This window comes from Uloborus diversus, chromosome 5 (assembly GCF_026930045.1).
Source record: "Uloborus diversus isolate 005 chromosome 5, Udiv.v.3.1, whole genome shotgun sequence".
Lineage (NCBI taxonomy): Eukaryota > Metazoa > Arthropoda > Arachnida > Araneae > Uloboridae > Uloborus > Uloborus diversus.
Window position 1 is genome coordinate 25,587,447 of NC_072735.1, and position 24,495 is coordinate 25,611,941.

The 24,495-nt window shown below is 32.3% G+C and overlaps 1 protein-coding gene and 1 pseudogene across 1 annotated transcript in view; both read right to left on the bottom strand.

Annotated features, from left to right (window-relative positions):
* Nucleotides 1–12,787, bottom strand: part of LOC129222709 (procathepsin L-like) — a 43,781-nt pseudogene extending 30,994 nt beyond the window's left edge.
* A 7,741-nt stretch (nucleotides 12,788–20,528) lies between these two features.
* LOC129222035 (intraflagellar transport protein 56-like) overlaps nucleotides 20,529–24,495 on the bottom strand; it is a 53,053-nt gene continuing 49,086 nt past the window's right edge. The window contains exon 17 of the mRNA XM_054856452.1: nucleotides 20,529–24,396. Coding sequence (XP_054712427.1) covers nucleotides 24,285–24,396 — 112 coding nt within the window. The 3' untranslated portion in view covers nucleotides 20,529–24,284. The remainder of the gene's footprint in view (nucleotides 24,397–24,495) is intronic.

A 24,495-nucleotide genomic window follows, 5' to 3' on the forward strand; every position in this document is an offset into this window, starting at 1 on the left:
CTAGTCACATGGTTTGGTTTATGAGCAGCAAAAGGGTTGCCATAGCTCGGTCTATTCTTATTATTAGTCTATGAGACGAACTTGTTTCGCGTAATGCATTCTGGGTAAAAACACCGCTTTCACTCCAGAAGCTAGCAGGTGTAGAAAGATTCCACATAAACCCCGCAAAGAACCGGAACGCGGTGAAAAGCAGGTTCTTTCCGGGGTCGAAAGTGTCCATGGAAACGGCCCTAATGAAAGCATGAAAAAGCAAGTCATTTATTTACCTGGTCTTTCACGTCGGTCACTAAACCTTCCTTTCTCCAATCAACACTTTCAGGGAGTTGGATGTGGGATGGAGGAATCCAAGAGCTTCCATTTCCCCTCAAATTGTAGTTCCTTCTAAATCCATTTAACGTTCGTACTATTTTCTGTTGGCCCTGAAATGGTTCGGTAAAAGGTCTTAGTGTAACATTTCATAAAACTAAAGATAATAAAGGAAGATTTCAGAAATAAAACAAATAAAACGTGACTGCGCCCTTTGCGTCTTAACTGAAAACTTATTTTTTTTAAAAAATACGAATACATAAATACTTTTTTTTTTTTTTTTTTTGTAAGAGACCAACTAAAATATTTACTGAGCGTAATAGTTCAGAAAATAAATTCAAACAAACAACAAAATGAAAAAAAAAAAGTTTGTTTCTGAGAAAATTAAAGTTTTCGCGAACGAAGATTGCTTCCAGGTTTAGAAGTTTTTTTTTTTTAATTCTTTCAAACGTTTTTTGCTTACGAATTTCCATGCTCTATAGTTGATCACTTATACGCTTCCAAAACGTATAGCTTTGTATAACTTTCGGTACATCTTTTAAAATTTTTTCATTGATACTACATATTATGCAAAAGAAGCACTAATGAATCGAACTTTTTATAAGTTATACTCTAATAACATAAAGCAATAATCAAAAAATAAATTATCTAATTAATAATGTCCACTATTGTAATGTTAAAAAAAATACAAGATACTCGAAACAAAATTGTAATACCGAAACGAATGAAAAACACGTTCTAAATGAATTCATTTAAATATAGTATTAGGTTAAAAAAAAACTATAAAATTACAATACATGATTTAAAGACCTTAGACATTTATGGCATCCAAGGGTCTTAAGTAAGTGAAACTACATCGAATTAGGATCGTTCGCCACATAAAGCAATGGATCATGTGACCCGCTATTTACCAATCGTTAAGTGAAAAAAACAAATGCCATAATAAATCAATAAGCAATCTTGATTTTTAAAAAAAGTTTGATCAATTGGAAAAAAATACCAGATCTGCATATTTGTTGATGATATTTTGTAAGATAGATTTTGTAAGAATAAAAACCAAGATCAGCTTGAAGATTGTGGTCTCGAACAGCTACAACACTTTGTTCCCAAAGCAAGCGGCGAGCTCCGTCTTCTCGTGCTTTGTAATCCTTTCCGTAAATTTTCTAAAAATTAAAAACTCTCATAATTACAATTTGTATCATGAATTGAAACAAACATTTTAGCGATGTTAAGTAAGTTACCGCCCTATAGCCAGGGCTAAGGCAGAAATACATGAAATACACCGCCAGCTCAGTCAATTCCAGCCCAGGACTGCAGTTTCGTGCTTATTAGCACTCATCAGCCCGGCATAGGACTAACTGAGCTGGAGGTGGAAAACCTCTTAAGGAAGCCGAGAGTGCCAAACAAACTGGTAGCTAATACAGAATTAGCACTGACCAGACGAGTGACCGAAACAATGGTTCGGTTCAACTCGAATATTGCAGGCAAGGCAGGTATATTCAGTAAGTTACCGCTCTATAGCCAGAGCTAAGGCAGAAATACATGAAATACACCGCCAGCTCAGTCAATTCCAGCCGAGGACTGCAGTTTCGTGCTTATTAGCACTCATCAGCAAGGCATAGGACTAACTGAGCTGGAAATGGAAAACCTCTTAAGGAAGCCAAGAGTGCCAAACAAACTGGTAGCTAATATAGAATTAGCACTGACCAGACGAGTGACCGAAACCAGTGTTGGGCATCAACTAAAAAAATCAACTAAATTTGTAATTGATTGATTAGTTGACTAAAGTAATCTGACTCCCATTTAGTTCAGACTAATATTTAAAAAATTTAATTCAATTGCAGACGAAGATTAACGTTAGTTTAAACTAACTCGTTAGTTGCTCAAAAAAACTAATTTAGTTCAAATTGATTTAGTTCAGATTAAATTAATCAGATTGAATTTAGTCAGACTAAAAGTAATCAGATTAAAAGTAATCAAATTGATTTGATTACTTTTTTAATTCAGATTAAATTCGTAAAACATAAATATCACATGAACAGAGGCACATTTGTATTTCTACGTGTATATATATATTTATGCAAGCATACACGAGTTAATGCGTGTACATACGACTACGTGCGGGTATATACGTATATAAACGTGTTATCCCGCGTATGTTCGTGTACGGAGGTATATTTGAAATATTAAGTAAATATACATATTTATGTGTGCATACACGAGTAAATACGTGTATATACGAGTATGTACGTGTATATACGAGTATGTACGTGTATACAAGAGAATATGCATATGGATACGTGTAACCCCGAGTATACTCGTGTACAGAGGTACATTTGCTTTTAATTGTGTATACACATACTTATGCGTGCACACAAGCGAAAATACGCTTATATACGTGTATACATGAGAATATGCGCATAGATACGTGTTACCCCGAGTATACTCGTGTAAAGAGGTACATTTGTATTTCGACGTGTATATACATATTCAAGCATGCATATACGAGAAAGCATGTGTACATACAAGTATGTTCGTGTACACACGAGAATATGCGTATAGATATGTGTTACCCCGAGTATACTCGTGTAAAAAGCTACATTTGTATTTGTACGTGTATATAGATATTTATGCGTGCATAAACGAGAAGGTACGTGTATATACAAGTATGTTCATGTACGCACGAGAATATATGTAAACATACGTGTTACCCCGAGTATATTCGTGCACAGAGGTAAATTTCTATTTAAACGTGTATACACACATTGATGTATGCATATACGAGAAAATACGTGTATATACGAGTAAGTACGTGTACACACGACAATAGGTATATAGATACTTGTTTAACCCGAGTATACTCGTGTACGATGGCACATTTGTATTTCTACGTGTATATGCATATTTATGCGTTTATAAACGACTAAATACGTGTATATACGAGTATGTACGTGTACACATGAAAATATGCGTATACATACGTGTTACCCCGAGTATACTCGTGTAAAGAGGTACATTTGTATTTCTACGTGTTCATGCATATTTAAGCTTGCATATACGAGAAAGTATTTGTATATACAAGTATGTTCGTGTACACACGAGAATATGCATATAGATGCGTGTTAACCCAAGTATACTCGTGCAGAGAGGAGAATTTGTATTTAAGATTGTACATACAATTTTATGCGAACATATACGAGAAAAGACAAGTATGTACGAGTATGTTCGTGTACACAAGAGAATATGCGAATAGATACGTGTAACCCGAGTATACTCGTGTACAGAGGTACATTTGTATTTGTACGTTAATACGTTAAAAAACATATCTATGCTCGCATACACTTGTATATACGAGTAAAAACATGTATTAACGAGTAGTTTTGTGCATATCTGTATATATACGCGTTATCCCGAATATTCGTGTATACTGGAAATTTTGTATTTCTACGTGTATATACCTATAAGTACGTGTAAACACAAGTAAATACGTAGATAAGTGTAAACCCATTTTTTTTTTTTTTTTTTTTTTGGCATTTCTACCTGTTACCCCGAGTATATTCGTGGACGGAGGTATGTGTAATTTCTAAGTGTATGTACAAATTTATTTGTGCATACACGAGTAAATACGTGATTACACGGTTATGTACGTGTACACAAAAAATATGCGTATGGATACGTGTTAATCCGAGTATACTCGTGCACAGAGGTATATATATACATATATATATATATTTATATTTATTTATATTATATATTGTACCGGATTCGGTGCGACTTCCACTTTCTTGAAATGAAGACACAGTTCTTGATAAAGCACAGGAAATTTATTTACACTATGTACAGGAAAGATCGTCAACAACTGCTAAATTATTCATCAGCAATTAAGCAACTATCACACAACACCGTAAACTCAACGTTTACACACGTATTTACTTCCAAATACGAAAACAACACAGCGAAATGCTTCGCTATAAACAGAGCTAATACACTCTCAGTTCGAAATCCTCAATCGAAACTCCCCTGTTTATCACGTGGGACGCCTTTATAAACATCGAAAGAAATCTCTCAAATATTCCACACGCTTCTCGAAATGCGTTGACCGTTATCAAATTTTATCAATGAATACTCGGGGTAACACGTATGTTTACATATATTCTCGTGTGTACATGAACGTACTTGTATATACATGTACCTTCTCCTATATGCACGCTTAAATATGCATGAACACGTAGAAATACAAATGTACCTCTTTACACGAGTATACTCGGGGTAAAACGTATCTATACGCATATTCTCATGTGTACACGTACATACACGTATCTTCGCTTGCGTGCACGCATAAGTATGTGTTTTCACAATTAAAAGCAAATTTACCTCTGTACACGAGTATACTCGGGGTAACACTTATCTATACGCATACTATCGTGTGTACTCGTACATAATCGTATATATGTATTTACTCGTTTATAAACCCATAAATATGCATACACACGTAGAAATACAAATGTGCCTTCGTACACGAGTATACTCTTGTTAAACACTTATTTGTCGCGTTTGCATGTAGTTACTCGTATATACACGTATTTTCTCTTATATGCATGCATCTATATATTTATACGCGTTTAAATAGAAATTTACCTCTGTACACGAGTATACTCGAGGTAACACGTATGTTTACATATATTCTCGTGTGTACATGAACATACTTGTATATACACGTTCCTTCTCCTATATGCACGCAGAAATATGTATATACAAGTACAAATACAAATGTACCTCTTTACACGAGTATACTCGTGGTAACAAATATCTATACGCATATTCTCGTGTGTACAGGAACATACTTGTATATACACGTACTTTCTCGAATATGCACGCTTCAATATGAATATGCACGTCGAAATACAAATGTTCCTCTTTACACGATTAGACTCGGGATAAAACGTATCTATACGCATATTTTCATGTGTACACGTATATGCACGTATTTTCGCTTGTGTGCAGGCATAAGTATGTGTTTTCACAATTAAAAGCAAATTTACCTCTGTACACGAATATACTCGGGGTAACACATATCCATATGCATATTCTCTTGTGTACACGTACATACTCGTATATACACATATTTACTCGTGTATGCACACATAAATATGTATATTCACTTTAAAATTCAAATATACCTCCGTACACGAACATACGCGGGATAACACGTTTATATACATATATTTACGCACATAGTCGTATATACACGTATTAACTCGTGTATGCTTGCGTAAATATGTACATACACGTAGAAATACAAATGTGTCTCTGTTCATGTGACATTTATATTTTACGAATTTAATCTGAATTAAAAATTTAATCAAATTAATTTGATTACTTTTAATCTGATTACTTTTAATCTGACTAAATTCAATTTGATTAATTTAATCTGAACTAAATCAATCTGAACTAAATTAGTTTTTTTAATCAACTAACGCGTTAGTTTAAACTAAAGTTAATCTTCGTCTGCAATTGAATTAAATTTTTAAAATATTAGTCGGAACTAAATGAGAGTCGGATTACTTTAGTCGATTGAGAATTTAGTTGATTAATGCCCAACACTGACCGAAACAATGGTTCGGTTCAACTCGAATATTGCAGGCATAAATAAGCTCGAAAATAAGCACGAAACTGCAGTCCTCGGCTGGAATTGACTGAGCTGGCGGTGTATTTCATGTATTTTAGCGATAGTACACATTTCTATTTTATTTACGAGCAAAGGAGGAAACGAAAATAAACGCTCCAGATTTCAAAACACTAATATTGGGATAGTTTTAAAAAATATATATTAAAAAATTAAAATAAGTGAAAAATAATAACTGGAATTAGTTTTTGAAAAATTTAATTTTTGCAATTTCAATTGCAGCCAGACGATATTCACCAGTGCATCTAAAAGTTGTAGTGCTGCGTAAATTGTAGTCTATCTTTAAAAGGTGTTTTTTTTTTTTTTAAATACCTTTTAGCGCTTTTAGTTGTCACATAAAAGCGCATTCAGGAATCATAATATCCTAAAAATTATGCTTTATACATGAAGCAATAATCAGAAAATAAATGATCTATGCAGCAAGAATTGTACGCATTTATATGAAAGATACTTTTAAAAAAATGTAATGTCAAAGAAAAGTATGAAACTTACTTATTAATAAAGAAGGCAAAATGAAAACACATTCTAAATGAATTCCTTTTAATATCTTCACTCTGACTGGTGAATTTTTTAACCTAATCTTTAATCACCGCACCTAAGCGTTTTAAGCTAAACATTGAAATAATAACGTACAAGTATTCAATCCGAAAGAAATTGCCAAAAAATACAATTTTAAAAAAATCAATGAGAAGAGAATTATCGTCTGATTTTTTTTTCTTCAAATAATAGTAATGATGAATAAGACGAGAAGAATTTAAAAAAAAAAAAAAAAAATACACGCGAAAAAACTTTACGAGAACATTAAACCCTTATGGTGGGAAATACATCTGATAAAAAAATATTTTCTTTTACTTTTCTGCACAAAGGTATTTATTTACTTCTTAACAATTTTGTTCTGAAAAGTTCTACAACATGAATGAAATATGGGAATGTCCCGATTCCCATTCTGATAAATACTCTGGTATATACCCTCTCTTCTGGTAATTAACTCTAAGTAAAATAACACAAATAAAAAATCAACCAACAATTACCTTGAACTTCTCCCAATTGGCATCAAGTGAAGCATCAAAAGGTATTATTCTTCCCACAGCAGCAACAAAAAGACACAAGAGAATAGGGATCTCCATTATGAAAGTAATCTGCAATTAATGTTCAAAATATAGTTAATGCAATGCCGAAAAAAATTACAGAAAACTGATTTAGAAATGTAAAACAATAAATAAATTACAGAATTAGGCAATAACAGTAAACTTAATAATATTATGTTAATGTTCAAAAATTTGTAACTTTCGACCATCTTTATTGGATTCCAAGAATCTAAAAATGCAACGAAAAAGTTTTTCAAGAAATTATTAGAGCTTTTTTTTTCTTTTGAGCATGTGGATTTGATAAATTTGTAAAGAACATGTATTAACATTGCGGTGGTTAGGATAAATGCAAATATAAAAATAATTTGATCAAATTATCATAATAAAGTGCTAATACAACTTCTAATTTATGAAGAATAATTTCAATTAATTCTTTAACAAATATCTCAAGACAAACCAAATGTGACTAATCAAATTGCTCTTTTTTTTTTGAATAAAATTTAGCATTGTGGTATTATGCTATTATTTTGAACAAAACTTGATGAAAAATTTAAAATATATTTTTCAACCCTTTTTTCAAACAACTAGAAATGCACCGATAAATCGAGAGCAAAAGTAAATCTGCCAGATTGCCAATTATTTATAATCAGCCAATTTTTGTCCAATTAATCGACGGGCAATTTTTTTTTAATTAAAAGTAGTACTTTAGGTAGAAATGTAAAACAATAAATCAATAACAGAATTAGTCAATAACAGTAAACTTAATAGTATTATGTTAATGTTCAAAAATTTTTAACTTTCGCCCATCTTTATTGGACTTCAAGAATCTAAAAATGCAACAAAAAAGTTTTTCGAAAAATTATTAGAGTTTTTTTTTCTTTTGTGCATGTAAATTTGATAAATTTGTAAAGAACATGTATTAACATTGCGGTGTTTAGGATAAATGCAAATATAAAAATAATTTTATCAAATTATCATAATAAAGTGCTAATACAACTTTTAATTTATTATGAATAATTTCAATTAATTCTTTAACAAATATCTCAAGACAAACCAAATGTGACTAATAAAATTGTATTGTGGTATTATGCTATTATTTTGAACAAAACTCGATGAAAAATTTAAAAAATATTTTTCAACCCTCTTTTTGAACAACTAGAAATGCACTGATAAATCGAGAGCAAAAGTTAATCTGCCAGATTGCCAATTATATATAATCAGCCAATTTTTGTCCAATTAATCGACGGGCAAATTTTTTTTTATTAAAAGTAGTACTTTAGGTATGCCTAGAACAAGAAATTATGCTAAATAAATTTATCAACATTAAGTATGTATGTTTTCATAGTTTAAACAGAAAAGTAAGTGCTTGTGATTTGGTTATACATTGCACACATAATACAAGTCAAAAATTGTAAATTTTGAGTTATATACATTTTCTGGTGCATTTTCATTACTGCTATTAAAATGCAAGACGGCCACAAACGAAAAAAAGTTTTTTACCTTACTTTTCAACTGTATCAGTGTGTTACTATAAGAATTTAAGCAAAGGCGCATTACATTTAAATTGATTTTTCTCGAAAAGTAGTTTTTGCAGATGTAGCAGTGTTGTACTAGGTGTGCGACGTGTCTGTGTCGGTTTCCCTTGCCTCTTCTCCAATATTTTTTAAAAATACTCCTATTCAAACGAACAATTTTTTTTTTTTTTTTTTGAGCAATCGCGATTGCTTATTGTTATCACTTGACTTTTTTGATGTTCCTATGATTTTATTTTTCCCCCGCCTCCCTCTGCAGCACCACCGTAGGCCGGCCTCACGATGCTGCTCCTATAACGAAAACCGTCTCCTGGTTGTTTCACTTACTTGCTTACACTTTCACATACACCTACACACACACAAACACATACACATACACCTACAAGCTACCCACACACAAACACACAAACACACATACACAAACACATACACACACACACCTACACACAATTACCCACACATACGCATACCCACGCACACAAACACACATACACACACACCTACACACAATTACCCACGCACACAAACACACATACACACAACTACCCACACACACGCCTACACACATACACATATCCCCCACACACAAACACACACGCCTACATACACACACACTCATGATTGTGAAAAACATAATTTGAATTCAAGATGTCAAAGTTCAAATTAATTTTTTTTTTCAGTTAACTACACCCTGGTCTGGATTTACGTACAAGATAAGCAAGCTACAGCTTAGGGCCCCCGCTTTGTTGGGGCCCCCAACTCCCAGAAATTAACATGATTCGTTCAAAAAAAAAAAAAGAAAAACGGGAAGTACTTGAAAAAATAAATTTCATTTTCTAGTGCTCGAAAATTTCGATAAGTGTGACTCCAAACGACAAATGAAAGGGGATAAGGAGAAGGAATGCCAATATATGGATGCCTCAGTTGCTAAATCGATTAACTCCGCTTTTTAAAAAAAATCCTCATTTCTGTCTTAATAGCGCTTAATCAATGCTTATAATGTGAATTTATATCAAACATTTAGTTCAGTACATTTCTGATCCTGCGATCGCAGAAAATATAACGCGAGGGCCCATTCACTCCTATTAGATAACACTATCTTCTTCATCACTTTTCCCGACTATTTGGTTTATAGAGTTAAGGAGAAAAGTTGTTGTCATGAGAAATCTATAGTTTCTTTTTTCTTTCAAATTTAAAAGAGCTGTTTCTTGGAAATTTAGAGAAGGATAGTAAAAATGTACAATCAAGTACTAAAACATCAAAGACTAGAAAGTACAGATAAGTGCGTTAAATAATTTTATTGTTCTGGAGTCCTTAAAAATAATTAGATATGTCTTTGAAATTCCTAAGCAAAGTAGGCTCCAATTTTATTTCTTATCAAGTGTATAAATTATGAATTGTTCAAATAGGCAGAATGTTACTCTTGTTACCTATTTTCGAAATCTTTACACCATTTCTTTTAAAGCATTTTTTACTATTGATCATTTTATACTTAATTCAGTGTTGTATTTGTCGGTGAGTTGGAGGGATGATTAAAAACAAATTGCACCGAAAACCAATGTCAGCAAGTAACAATGCATTGTCTTTTCTTTTCCCGCGCTCTTTCTTTTTGTCAACTGCTGTCCTTGATTTGTCGAATCAAAAACAATTTTTACTGTGTATTATCTTAATTTGCAAAAGAGTATATAGCTTTAAAAAGTTTTTTTTTTGCCTATTTATGTCCTGATATTTTTGCAGTTCCAATTACATTGTATAAGGCTTCAAAATGCAAAATTTTATATCTATTTTTCAAAATTTCCTCCGGGGGGGGGGAGAAACCCCCGGGCTCCCTATAATTAAGGATATTTTATACCCCACTTAAAAGGGAGTAATGGATCACTCTTAAGGTCAATCCAAAATGGTCATCGGGGAAAAAACATTAAAAACACGATCAGAAAAGTGAAAGTATTGCTGTATGTATTAAAGGAACCGAGAGAAATATTGTTCAAACTACAAAAGGGACCTCATACCTGAAATAGCTTAGGGCCCCGTTATGTCTACATCCGGCCCTGACTACACCATACATTTTGCAGTTCTGTTTTAAAAAATGCTACTTTTTCATTTAACAAAAGTTTCAATATAAGTTAATATGCTTTGATTTTTAAAACATGGTCCCCCCTCCCAAAAAATCAATGATTGATACGTTTTCCTACTCTTCGACCTTTAGCATAGTGCTTTAAGATAGCTCTATAATTTTCATAAAGAATACAAGTCCTGGATAAAGTGGCTACTAATAACGAAAAGAAAAAAGCTACTCATTTAAAAGTGCCAATTGATCACGAGCAGCTGAATATTATTAGTTTTTTCATGTCTCGTTTTCAAAATGTAATTTTATTTTAAAAAAAAATGGTTTACAGAATTTGAATAAAAGTTTCAATAATATTTTTAGAAAAGCATGAAAATGGCGAAAAATTAAATAGTCAGTCACAGAAATAATTAAGCTATTAATAAATGGGGTTGTTTCCTTCAGTCAAAAGTAGTACTTTTTGTCACTGAAATTGATAGAATAAGAAAAAAAAAAAAAAAACATGGATTCAGAAAATACTTTTATTTTCCACACAGTTAGTTTTTTAAAATGTCCGATTCTTCAAACAAGGCGTGGTCTTTATGACGTCACTAATAATGCACTATGGCGCATCTTTCTATCGCATTTCCACGTTATGATAATCAAGAAGCGAATTACAATTGCGCTCTACGCTTGCTATCAACCATATCGTTGCCAATACACGTGAGTAAAGATGTGAATTAAATATTTTGCTCTGTAATGGCAACACTGAATGGCATTTCATCATTTGTGATGTCATCGGCAGAAGCGTTAAACGATAAAAAAGCACCGATTTAAGTAATTTTCTCAAAATATTAAACTTAAAGAAATTATTTAAAAGATGGTCGAATTCTATATTTTTAAGCATGCACTTTCAGAAAAAAATACTTTTAAAATTTTGGAAACGACCCCATTCAGAAAGATTGAAACTTGAGATGAAACGAGCTGATGTGGGCATCAAACGACTTCCTTTTACTCCAATTTAATGTCATTTTCTTATTATTGGCAGTTTTAATATGATTCAATAGTTTACTCTATATATATCACCAACAGTGGCCAAATTGAAACCAAATTTGAAAATAAATAAATAAATAAATAAATAAAAATCGCCAAATTTGTCGCCAAGTTAGCGACAAAACGGCGACCAAAAGACTGGCGATATGTCGCCAAGTGTCCGCCAAATTATAACACCACTTGAGTTTACATCGAAATTAACAATGATTTCCACCCAAAAAGGGGCAAAAGACCCGTTTTGGAGCATACGAATGCAACCAAAAGAGAAGGTGCACAACTAGACCCCACTAGGAGTTTACGTACCAAATTTCAACTTTCAAGGACATACCGTTCTTGAGTTATGCGACATACATACACACATACGTACATGCAGACGTCACGAGAATACTCATTGCAATTAACTCGGGAATCGTCAAAATGGATATTTGCGTGTCTATACGTTCTTAGGCACTTATCCACTTGCGATCGAATCGAAAAAAAAAAAAAAACTCAACATTCATTCGGGGGTGAGTGAAATGGAAATTAAGGTCGATATTTGAGTGAAAATTTTTTCGCGAATACAATACTTCCTTTTTTGTAAAAGGAAGTAAAAAAAACTTTCTACTGAAAAAAAAATATCATTTTTGAATTGCATTTTAATCTGGCTATGGTGAATAATACTAATAATTACCGACATGATCGCTAGAACTTTTGGTCAAAATGAAAAATAATGAAAAAGAAAAATCTCTGACTTGGCCAATTTCGTCGCGTTTGATTTTTTGAGGATTTCTAGCAGTTTTAAAATAATTTTTGCTTAGTTATTTTAAAAAGCGGACGAAAATCATACTTAATATAGAAATCGGGATGCGTTAGAAAAAAAAAGCTGACAACTCCCCCGAAAAACAACAGATTCGTCAGGTATGTAATACTAACTTAAATGGAACTGTTTTACGAATTTACAAACCATATTTCTTAACTAATATACACCAATCGAAAAATAAATTAATTAATTAAATTAAAAAAAAAACAAGGAAAAAGAAAATAAGAAAATACTTACCTTAAAAAGTTCCTCTCTCATGTAAAATCTCTAAAAGCTTCCAAGTGGCGAATAATTTTATACCTAAGGAACACTACGACTCTGCGTCACACATACGGTCACTTGATTTGTCACGTTCATTGATAACGAATTCTGTGGTTATTTACACTCAGTGGGAAGCCTAGTGAACGCCCCTTATCGGAGCTTAGTTCTTTGAGAAAGAGCGTGATCGCTTACTAATCTATATAAATTCTGATCTCGGGCGAAAGGACGAAAACTACGACGTTTGAATGTGTAGTGAAATTCCTACAGAATAAAAATCCTTTGCCACGACATTACCAAAGAAATGAGTGCCGGATTTCCCGTTCTTGTATTTTTAATTCATAAATTTCGGAATTAAAATATTTTTCAGCAGTTTCTCAGTAAATTATATTGCTTCAGACTTACTCACCGGAACAAAAAGAAAACGAGCTGATCACATGACTTCCTTTTACTCCAATTTAATGTAATTTCCCCATTACTGGCAATTTTAATGTGATTGAATAATTTACTCTAAATATCACCAAATTGAAATCAGATTTAAAAAAAAAATCGCCAAATTAGTCGCCAAGTTGGCGACAAAACTTTGCGACCAAAAGACAGGAGCCGTTTCTAGAAACAATAACTCTAATGAGTAGGGTCGTGTCTCAGTTCGTGATTGCGAAAAACATAATTTGAATTCAAAATTTCAGAATTCAAATTATTTTATTTTATTTATTTTTTAATCTTAAGCTCAAAAGAAGGATTGTAGATTGTAAGCAGTATTATCGTAGAACGGAATGAAAAATGTTTAACGCTGAGAATTTTCATCGCCAAAATAGTGCGATTATATTTTAGGGTAATAGTTTTAGTATTGTGCGAGCAAAGAACACTTGCTTGGCGAGATTTTGCATGTCAGTTGTAAACCATTTTTACTTTTTATAATGTGTGGATTAAAATAGTAGAAAGATAACAGAATTCGATAAGTTTAAAGAAATAATGGAAGATCAATTAAAAAGAAAACTACCGCCATGTATCCGTGAGAATTTTATTGATGATGCATGACAGAATTAAATCATAATTCAGAAATTAGAAACATACGAAACCGAATGTAAAACAATTAGCGCTAGCCAAACAAAACAAAGATCTTTCAACTTCCTCTTTTGATAACACTGATAAAGAAAGGTTTATTTACATGAAATATTTATAGTGTTCTTATGGCTACAATAAAAATGTATTTTCATCAAGAATTGATAAATTTCGAATTCGACATCGTGGAAATGGCTGCTTACAACAACGAAATTTGTATTAATTTCTAATGTTTAGTAATGCTTCTTGAATTCTCATTTCTTTTGACATAGGCCAGAATATCCATAAGACTTTGAAAATTGATTTAAAAAGAATAAAACAAAAAAGTCATGCATACAAACAAAAATTACTAGGCTTATTAGCATTTTCTACGCTACGACGTGCGTTTGTTTTAGTTTTTTCATCCGCCATTAGACGACGGCTGCAGTGCCCCCTATAGTTTGTTGGAGTTGCGAATGATCGGAAATATTATCTCAATGATTTAAAAATTTTAACTCTTGCCATCTTATGTTTGTTAATAAATAAAATATTTGTAAATAATTCAAGTAAGGCTTTTAAAGTAACTTTCAATTTTCGCTCTTTGTTTTGTTTTTACAATAATTCAGACATTGGGATGGTCGTCAAGATTTTGCATGTGTAATTTTGTTTTTGTTAGGAATATTGCTTCCTCGTCAAGCATGGGGAGGGATCAGAAAAAGGAAAAATATAGAAGAAAGTTTCGTGATGGTCACAACATACTAGTTAAAAAATGGAAGTAAAAATGAAATTGAATGGAATGCAGGGGCGCTCCGAACTAAAATTTTTGTTAGAAGGGGAGGGGGAGGATTTTCTATTTGCCGAATAAGACTCCGAATTTCGCCGAATGATAAAATATGAGCATTACATCATTACATTTTTTTTTTAATTGCAATTTTACAATGCCCTCTCCAAATTTACCGAACTGTCAAAGTTTGCCGAATTTGCACATTTTTGGGAGATTACAGTAACCTCACATGGGGGTGCCCTGACGGAATAATTTTTTAATCAGAATGAACTCGCTTATTTTTTGCAAATATTTTACATTAATTGTGAGTAAAAATATTATTAGTAAATACATATAAATTGCAGCCAAAACTATATAAGCTTTTTTTTTTTCAAAACTCCGATATTAACTCATTACAAGACATTTTTTTAGTTGAATCGCCTTAGCGTAAAAACTTAACATAAATAAATTATCAATTTTTGAAGCATTGATAAAGGTGTAGGAGATTTCAGTTATTTCGAGAAAAAAACACCATTCATTAGAACGTTTAGAGGTTGGTATAATAAGAAAATACGTAATTAACTTTCTGCGTTGAGAAATGCCTTTTATAGTTTAACTTTTACGTTTTTTGAGCATAATGGCTGTTTTATCAATATATTTTTCAAGTGCGGTGAACTGTAAGCTCTTTTGTTTTTCCAAGGATTTTTGTTGTCAAAGCTTTTTATCCCTCTGCGAAAATGTTTTACATAATTTCAATTCAATGAAACAAACAAAATTGCTCGATATGCACAGTGTGTTTATAAAGTCTTGTCCTAGCAAAGAAAATTCATTAAAAAAAGAATTGGGTTTATACATGATTCTTTCTTATTTTTATTTTGTGTGATCCTGATCTCAAGAATTTTTTTTCCCAAAAATTTAATACTCTGTTGCTTGTGCTCCTTAAATAGTTTTGAGACGATTTTGACGATTTTCAACTTCACGCCAGGCATTAGCGTAGCCAGAACTTACCTCCTGGCGGACGATAGTTCTGCCACAACAGACCTTATATGGATTGTAGTAGCCTTGAAATTGGCAACATGTGTTAAAACAAAGTTTCTGGCGAGCTGATCCTCAAAATCCCCCTCGCGGTGCCCTTGGGTGTTTTTTCTTTCTTAGACACCATTTTCAATTTTCGATGTGAGCACTGTCTATATTTCTTAAACTAATATCGCACTATAGACCCCCCCCCCCTCCCCGATTAAATAAGAATAAGAATTTTAAAATAATCAAAAAAGAAGAATTGCACACATAAATCTTTCTTTTTTTTATTTAAATCAATGCAAAGCACAATTATATTTACATAGCTCTGTATGTCTTGAAAGATATGCAATTAGCGCTTCACAAGTGATAAAATCTATACCTTACAGCCAGAGTGGCGTAAGTCAAAAAATTGCGATTTTCGGTTCATTAGTTCACTAGTGGTACCCGCACGGCTTTGCCCATAATAGAAAAATTAAAAGGTCTTTTGGTTCGCCTGTATATTTTCAAATAATGTATGGTGAATTTTCTCGCCAACTGACTTGTACCCATGTTACGGTTCCACGTTATGATAATTTCGTATCTCGCTAATTGGCTTGTGCCCATGTTACGGTTCCACGTTATGTTAATTTCGTAATTTACTCGTCCATCTTATGATAGTTTTGTTCTTAAAATTGGAATAGAAAAAGAATCACATCGAATTTTCGAAAAATTGCTTCGATGTGCACACTCCCATGCTACAATCTAACTTTGTGCCAAATTTCATGAAAATCGGCCGAACGGTCTAGGCGCTATGCACGTCACAGAGATCCAGACATCCAGACAGAGAGACTTTCAGCTTTATTATTAGTAAAGAAGATTGTATGTAGAAGCCTGTTCCGCATCGAGCCACGTGAACGTAATTCTTAATCTTTTTCAACTTTTTACTAGAGTCAAAAGACCACGCGTCCCATCTTTTGCATGCTCTAGAAAAAAGGTTTTTTTTCTCTCCTGTAAAATTAACCATAATGTGACTTACGTCGTTCTGGCTCTGAGGTACAGAAATAAAGAGTTGCTTTGTAAGTTTCACGAGAATACTCCCCAGCCTCACAGAGCTTAATGATGGTCATTCAGAGCGTAAGGATTTCCATTGACTTACATAACGATCTTCACTGACTTGCATACGGATTTCTACTGACTTATATAACGATCTTCAATGACTTGCATAAAGATTTTTACTGACAGGCATAATGATCTTGACTTTCGTGGTTAAATTTTCCCTCTGATACCTCATAGTTTGGATACTTTCCACAAACATAGCTTGCTAATTTTTCATTTAACGCTAAAATTATCTCTTGTATGATGAGTAAAATTACTCAGAGGCTAATTGAGAAATATAAACTTATCTTTTGAAGTTCAACATGTCTCAAAAGCCAAAACATTGGTTTACAATAAAATAAATACATTCAGAGTGGTCCGAAAGTTTCCGTACACCCCTCTCTTCATTGGCGCAACCAGAGGGGGGGGGGGGATCACAGGGCCGGTGCCCCAGTCCCTGTTGTGTTGAGTTGAATGTTTTTCAAAACTATTCTTTATTATTGAAAAGGAGAAAAGAACGTCTTGAGAAAACAAATTGATTGCAATAACAGAAAAATTGTAATGTTAAGGGAAAATCTTAATTTCTTTTTCAAAGAAATCTTTGAATAATTAAAAATATTTAATAGTTACAGCTAATTGTCCTCCCCTCCCCCTCCTAGTTCTTTTCTTTTTCCATTTTCTAGTTCGTCTGAAAGTAAGAAAGTCTTCAAAATGCTACTCCTCCAAAGTCACACACCGCATACACTGAAAGTATTATGGAGCATCTCTAATTTAGTTCCTAGATCTTCAGTTTCGTAAAATTTACAGGATAAAAATTCCAAATGGCTATCACCATCGAAAGTCGATTACAATTGCTTTTTTGGAGCTTCAATTTTGAAACATTACCGTCCCTAATGTTACAATATATGGTCTTGCAATCGCGTTTTTAAGACTTGAATTTCAGAAAATATTTGGCCAAAGGCCCCCCGAATTGCTTTCCGCTAATATCATTAAAAAAATGGGTTTTTTAAACTACACTTACGAATAATTTAAATGGAATAGCTTCTGAACCCTTCTTTCTACTGTCATAGAATATTGCGTATAAGTTTTTAGGACCTTTTGAAAAAATTTCCAGGGGAGAACTCCAGAACCCCCTTCCCATAAAATCTTCAAAATTTGTCTACAAATGCGTTTTTGGAACTTAAACTTGGAAAAGTTTAACCGGGGAGGAGGTCTTGTTTCTGTCTTCTTTTTTTTTTTTTTTAATCGATCGAGGACAATCCCTAAGCTCCATCACCCACCCTAATGTCAATAAATACGTATGACCGCGTTTTTAAGGCTTCAATTTCTGCAAATCTCAGCTGAGACCTCTATACGGGGGGGGGGGGATAGTGGGCTCAAGTAAAATTCTGCTCAAGACAGTGAAATTTTTGGTGACTAAGAGGAAGGTTCCCCCCAAAGAAAGTTCATACTAAAAGTTGCATTTTTAAAACTACAAGTTTAAAATTTTCCTGGGGGAGAGCCTCCTTCTATCAGATTAGATCCTTTTGTATTTATTTTTTTTATAAATGACCTTTGGCTTGATGTAAGAAGTTATGAAAATGGAAAGGAAACAAGAAGCTTGCCAGAACCAAACGAGCTTACTTTCTGATGATGTGAGAAAATCAAGAAAGACCATGAGCTATTGCTATACAGTGAAACCTGTGTAAGTTGACCACTCGTGGTGCAGTACTTTGGTGGTCAACTTAGACAGGTGGCCAACTTATAAAGGGCGGTAACATTTTTTTTTAATTTCTTTGTCATTTCTTGCACCATGTATTCGTTTTTTGAGGAATTCGTTTTCATTGAACACAGTACAAAAAGCTATCTCAAATAGAACAACAAATGAAAAACAAGTTTGGAGAATAAAGAGCAGTATTAAGCTTTATGCTGCTGTTTAGTTAGTAAAATGCTGTTCTGTCATCAAAGCATTTAAAACATTCTTGAAAAGCTATGATTAAAAAAAATAATAATAATAATAAATAAATAAATAATAAGATAAAACTATTTGCTGAAGAAAGTTTTAAAAGATAAACCAATTGGTCAACTTACAAAGGGGTTTTTTACAATACTCCAAATCAAATTTGCGAATATTAGTGGTCAAGATAGACAGGTGTCAATATAGAGAGGTGGTCAAGTTACAGAGATTTTCCTTCATTACATGAGATGGGACTAATTCCGTTCCTGACAAAAGCGGTCAACATACACAGGTGATCAACTTACAAGGGTAGTCAACTTTACAGGTTTTACTGTACCTCTCTTTCGATTGCCTTAGGCTGGAAGCAATTTCGAAAATATCTTCAACATTTAAAACAGATTTCTGAAAGTAAAATACTATGTCTATTTTCTCTTTATAGTAAATAAAAGTAAATTTTCAAAGAAATTCTGGAAGGAAGTGTGTGGTGGACGTGCGTCCAGGAGACCCCATAGTACCTACAGATTTGAAATTTTGTACAAAATTACTTCAAGCCCCGGGGATGTGTACCTGGGGTTTTATTTTTTAAAATTCGAATTAGTTTTTTTGTAATTAATTTTTTAAGCTCAAATTTCGCGTAAATTGGATATTATTGCCTATTCAAGGGGTGAAAATTTATGTGCATATATTAAAATTATATATCGTTGGAAAGGGTAGAATTTTCCGTGTTCTAGGCAATTTGTTTCAATGCTCTAACATAAATACGGTGGGAGTTATTTGCGTTTTTAGATCGAACGTTTTTAGGCTTAGCTAAAATTTAGGCACTTTATTAAATCTATCAGTAAAAAGCGAAGGAATTGTCCTACAGTTTTCTTTTTGACACCATTGATCGGCTTTTTTACTCCAGATCTAACGCGACTTATGGTCGAAAAACTGAGCTTCTATCTCCAAAGGAAAAAAAATTACAAGCCGTTAAAATTAAAGTTCGAATAATCCTCATCTCCATTAAAATTATTGATGTTATATTTGGCGTTGCCATAGTTACGTCTTTTCGATTCGCATGTTTCTTCATTCCCTTATTCACAAACTTTAAGGGTTTCGATTTTAACGGAAAATCTTAGGCTCAATTCAAGCCAAGAGCTAAACAGCATAATATATTACTAAGACCACGAATATACAAAACTGCAGTTTTGCAATGCTCAGGAGCCCCTTAGCCTTTACGGCTTTGCAAGTTGGTACAAGTTATTTTGAAACCTGGGGAAGGGGTGCTTTTAGATCCAAAGGGAGCTCATAATGCGTTTTTAATCTGTTTCTTTTTAACTGCCGATTTAAATCTTTGCTAATCAAATAAGATTGCGGAGCAATCTTCGGGGGTTGGTGAGCGTTAGCGAGCAGGGGGCAGAGCCCCCTAGTACTTAAAAAAAAACCTTAGTATAAAAAAGGTATCAAATTTATTCTCTCAAATTGATAGCTGTTATCTTAAATTAAATTGCAATTTATTAATGATTTTTTTTTCATTAGGAATGTTTTAAATTGAAACTATTATTTAATTCATTTCAATGTACAAATTAATTACAGTAAATAGTGCAACTAAATAACAGCAAAATAGAATGGAATTTCAAACATTTTCTTCCAATATGAAATTTTGAATTTAAAGATAAAATGAATAAATAAATGAATAAGAGCAACCTTTATACAATGCTCTACGAAAGCAGTCAATTTTAAGCATTTCCAAATAAAAAAATATACATACATTTAATCACAAACTTAAAATTAAAAAAAAAAATGCTCTTTTGCCCTGCAGCAATTTTTCACATCCCTCCCCACTTTCATCATTTCAAATAAATAAATGACGGGCAATTGCTTTTCAAGTAGTTTTTGTAGTTTTAATGTAATCCTTACATATCAAAAAAGAATCACAAAGAAAGCATGGTTCATAAAATTTATTGCAAAAATTAACATAAATATACATACTTTTTCTATAACATTAAACAACAATAAAAATGTACATATTGCACTATTTTTTGATAAAGAGTAATATTGAACACATACTTCTGTACTGCTGGGCAGGTAAAAGAAAGTATCTACAATCTTTTCCTTTTCTTGTCTTTCTATCACCTATCTTATATCAGTTTTAATGTAAAAACATGCTTATTCATTTCTTGTGAAAATAAAGCATGAAAAGAGCTCAGTACTGTATCTTCGAATTTTCCAGGTGGGTGAAAAACCTGAAACTGCCCCCCTTACCCATCTACTCTCAAATTTTTCAACGACAAAACTGCATAAATAGGTGAATGACACCTAGGGCAAGGAACCCGCTAGCTACCCCTTAAATGGGGCACTGAAAGAGCTTCAAACTGTAATGTTTTACAAGTGTTTGAGGGAAATCAAAAAGAAAAAAAAAACCTCAAATAAATCCAAAACTCAATTTGTAGAAACTGCCATTTACCTGCCCATAGCAATAGAATAATCAGCAACAACAGAAAACAAATTTAATTGTAACATTAAAAAACATCATTTGTCGACTATGAAAAGAAAAGCCCACTAATGTACACAAGAGTGGATACTGCATCTGGTTTTGAAGGGGTCATCATCGAATGGGGGGAGGGGCAATTTAATGCTCAAGTAGGGAGTCTCCGGTGAATGCTTTGAAAAAACTGTCGAAAATGCAGATGTAAAATATATTTAGTCACCTAAAATGGGTCATGACCCTCCTCTGGACCCCAACTCTTGATGTACTTCATAGAAATTATACATCAAAAGTAAGTTGAGTGATTAGTGTGTTAAAGTAAATTTTACACAATTGTTCTAAAGAAAGTTAAATTCACTTTTTTCTTTTTGTATTCAGATACTGTCTCTCCAAGATATCGCACAATCCATCTTGACTGTTTAAGTCACCAGTTCTGCTGCCTAACGCATTTGACTCAAAAAATATCAATTAAATGAACCAAATAACTACGTCATATAGCGATGGTGTTCTATCTGGTTTCAGTTACTCAAACAACTGTATGATATTTTCATTGCATAGATCTGTTTTCTACAGACATCATATACCTCCTCCCCCTTTTTATATTAATTTGAGCTTTCTTAAAATAAATATCTGCAGCAAAAATAAAAACTAATAACTACTTTCTATGATGCTGTTTATTTTATTGCTGTTCTTGTACCACAAAAGAATACAGAAGTCTCTAAAGTTCGAGGTTCCATTTAATCTATGGTGCTTCATTTATATTTTAAGTTATATTTTTTAGTAGCTAAAAATTTGATTTTCATTAAAATCTGAAAATAGTAATATTTTGCTGCAGTAAAACTTATTGACTATGCTCAATAAATAATAGAAACACATTGAGAGGTGGATTATGTTTTGGTTGCCTTGCTCATGTGGATGCGTATGGATATCAAGAAAAAATTAGGTTTTAAAATTCGCCAAAAAGCAATCAAAAGGAAGTTTATGTTGAAGTTTGAGTGATAATTTCTTTCATGAAGACAATAGTTCCTTTTCTTGATGCAAGGAAATAAAAGGTGCTCCCCTTTATGTCTTCTGAGCTGTGTAAATTTTAAATGGAGAAACATTTTCCGCACAATCCGAGTCTTCAGTAATCCGAAGTGAGGTGAGCAACAATTACCTCGGATTTTTGAGACTCCATTGTGATCCTTTTAATGAAACTGTGACAGATATTAATTAGCGGATCTTATGTTATGATGCAATATCCAGACATAAATATTCATTTCTCTTTATTAAATATTTATTAACATGAGTTTTAAATTGAAAAATTTTGTAGTTTTTAAAGCATCACTCGGAACTTTCAATATTTTTTTATGAAGATATTTTGACAGCAGATTTTAGAGTGGTTGCCAATTTTTGGGAAATAGCCATTTAATTTTGTAAATATAAACAAGACGAAAAAAAAAAGTTAGCTTCTAGTCTTTGATTACGATTTTTTTTTTTTTGCTTTTTGTTTTTTTGCTAATTGAAAAAAACTGTCAAGCATCTGTTACTGAAACCTCTGTTTTAAAAGTTAAGAGCTATTTAGAAAACAATTCGAAATCAAGAGCACAACAAAAAAAAAGGGATGCTTTGGGGATCATCCCCATATAACTCTGAGTTTTATCAGATATTGCCAATTCTAATATGGTAAATTTTTACAAGTAAAGGACTGTTATGGCAACCCCCCCCCCCCCCCCCGCCTTTTGAAGGTATACTCTGGCTGCACTAATGTTTAAGATAATAATTAAATACAGTGGTTCAGTCTGACTTTGTGATATGAGATGTTTTGATGAAATGTTGCTTAACGTAATGAATATAACAATAGTATGTGACAAGGAGAATCCTTAAAGATAGAGGGTAATGATAAAATTCTCTGTAGAAACTTGATGTGTACATTTTGAAAATTGTTAAAAATATGGGTCTGTCCTATAAAATGGGATTTGAATAACACAATTCATCAAAACTCTTATACATAAATATATGTATACTTTTTTTTGTGTTAATAAATATTTTTAAAATCATATTCAGTTTGATTTTTTTTGTTTTTTTTGTTTTTTGAAAATACATTAATAAATCAAGGCAAATAAAAAATTACATTTAAAAACACTACATAATAGACTAATGTAACAGTTAAAATAATTACATAGTACAAATATTTTTGTTTGGATTCACACCTGAATCCAGAGAATTATATTTACATAAATAATTTAAAATAAAATTCCACAAAATAAATTAAAATTGGTCAAAAATTACACTTTATTAAATAAATTAAATCCACTAAACATAAAGACTACTGCTACTGGATTGTCTCTTGCCAGCAGCCATTTAAAATCTCCAGTGCAGCAAAGACAGCAGTTCCAAGAATTATTTTGTAAAACAAATATAATAAACCCTAACAACTTTGATTAGATTAAATACTAAAGTCCCAAAAATTCCACAGCAGTTGCTAGAAACTTTCATCATCTTAAGAGTAACAGTATCTTTGGCAACAGAACCAACGGCAGACATACAGATTTCCTTACACAACTAGGACTACTACTCATATCATATTTTCTTTAATTTTATAAATATTTATTGAAATAATATATATTTCATTTTCATTAATTGTTCTTTTTGTATGATTGTTATTGAACATTAAACTTTTTCCTATGCTTCTTTTACAGAACTTTTTTTATTGGAAACTTGGTAAAAAAGGAAAATACAGTTTATAACTCAAGACACTACTTATAACTTAAACTGGATTCATAAGACAAAAAAAAAAAAAAAACTTAATATGAAGCACAAATGTTTGTATGACTTATAAAATATATGTACTGGATTTCAATAGCATACAAAGAGTTACAGCTATTTTAATTTAATACCAAATGAAAAAAAAAAACTTACTACACATTTAAATTTTAAAAAAAGTTTAATTTCAGTGGACAAAAGAAATGTACCAAGAACATTAAAATTATTTATTTTTGCAATTGTTCTTGCGAATTATGTTCTTTTAAATGTGTATGATCTTTTGCTTTAGAAACTATTAGAAGACAAAATTTTGTACAATACTGTGAATTTTGAGTCAAATTGCTTTCTTAAACGTGGCTAAGAAAATAATATTATAAAAAGATGGACGGTTAGATGCATCAAGAAAGCTAGTAACTTTATCAGTTCTTCTGATGCACCAATATGTTTTATGATTGCAAGGCACTAGTAATTACACAGGAAGTTTGCTTTCTTTTGCCCAGGCTTTTGCAACTCGTAGAATTTTTTCAGCTTGTTGATTAGTAGTGCTACGTAAAATCTGGAAAACTTCTTGCAATGATTCACTGTGGAAAATAAAATAAAATTAATACGTCTCACTTTTGACAAACACAGTTTTCATATAAGTATGAATGAAACCAGAAATTAGTGTAAAATTATAAAAT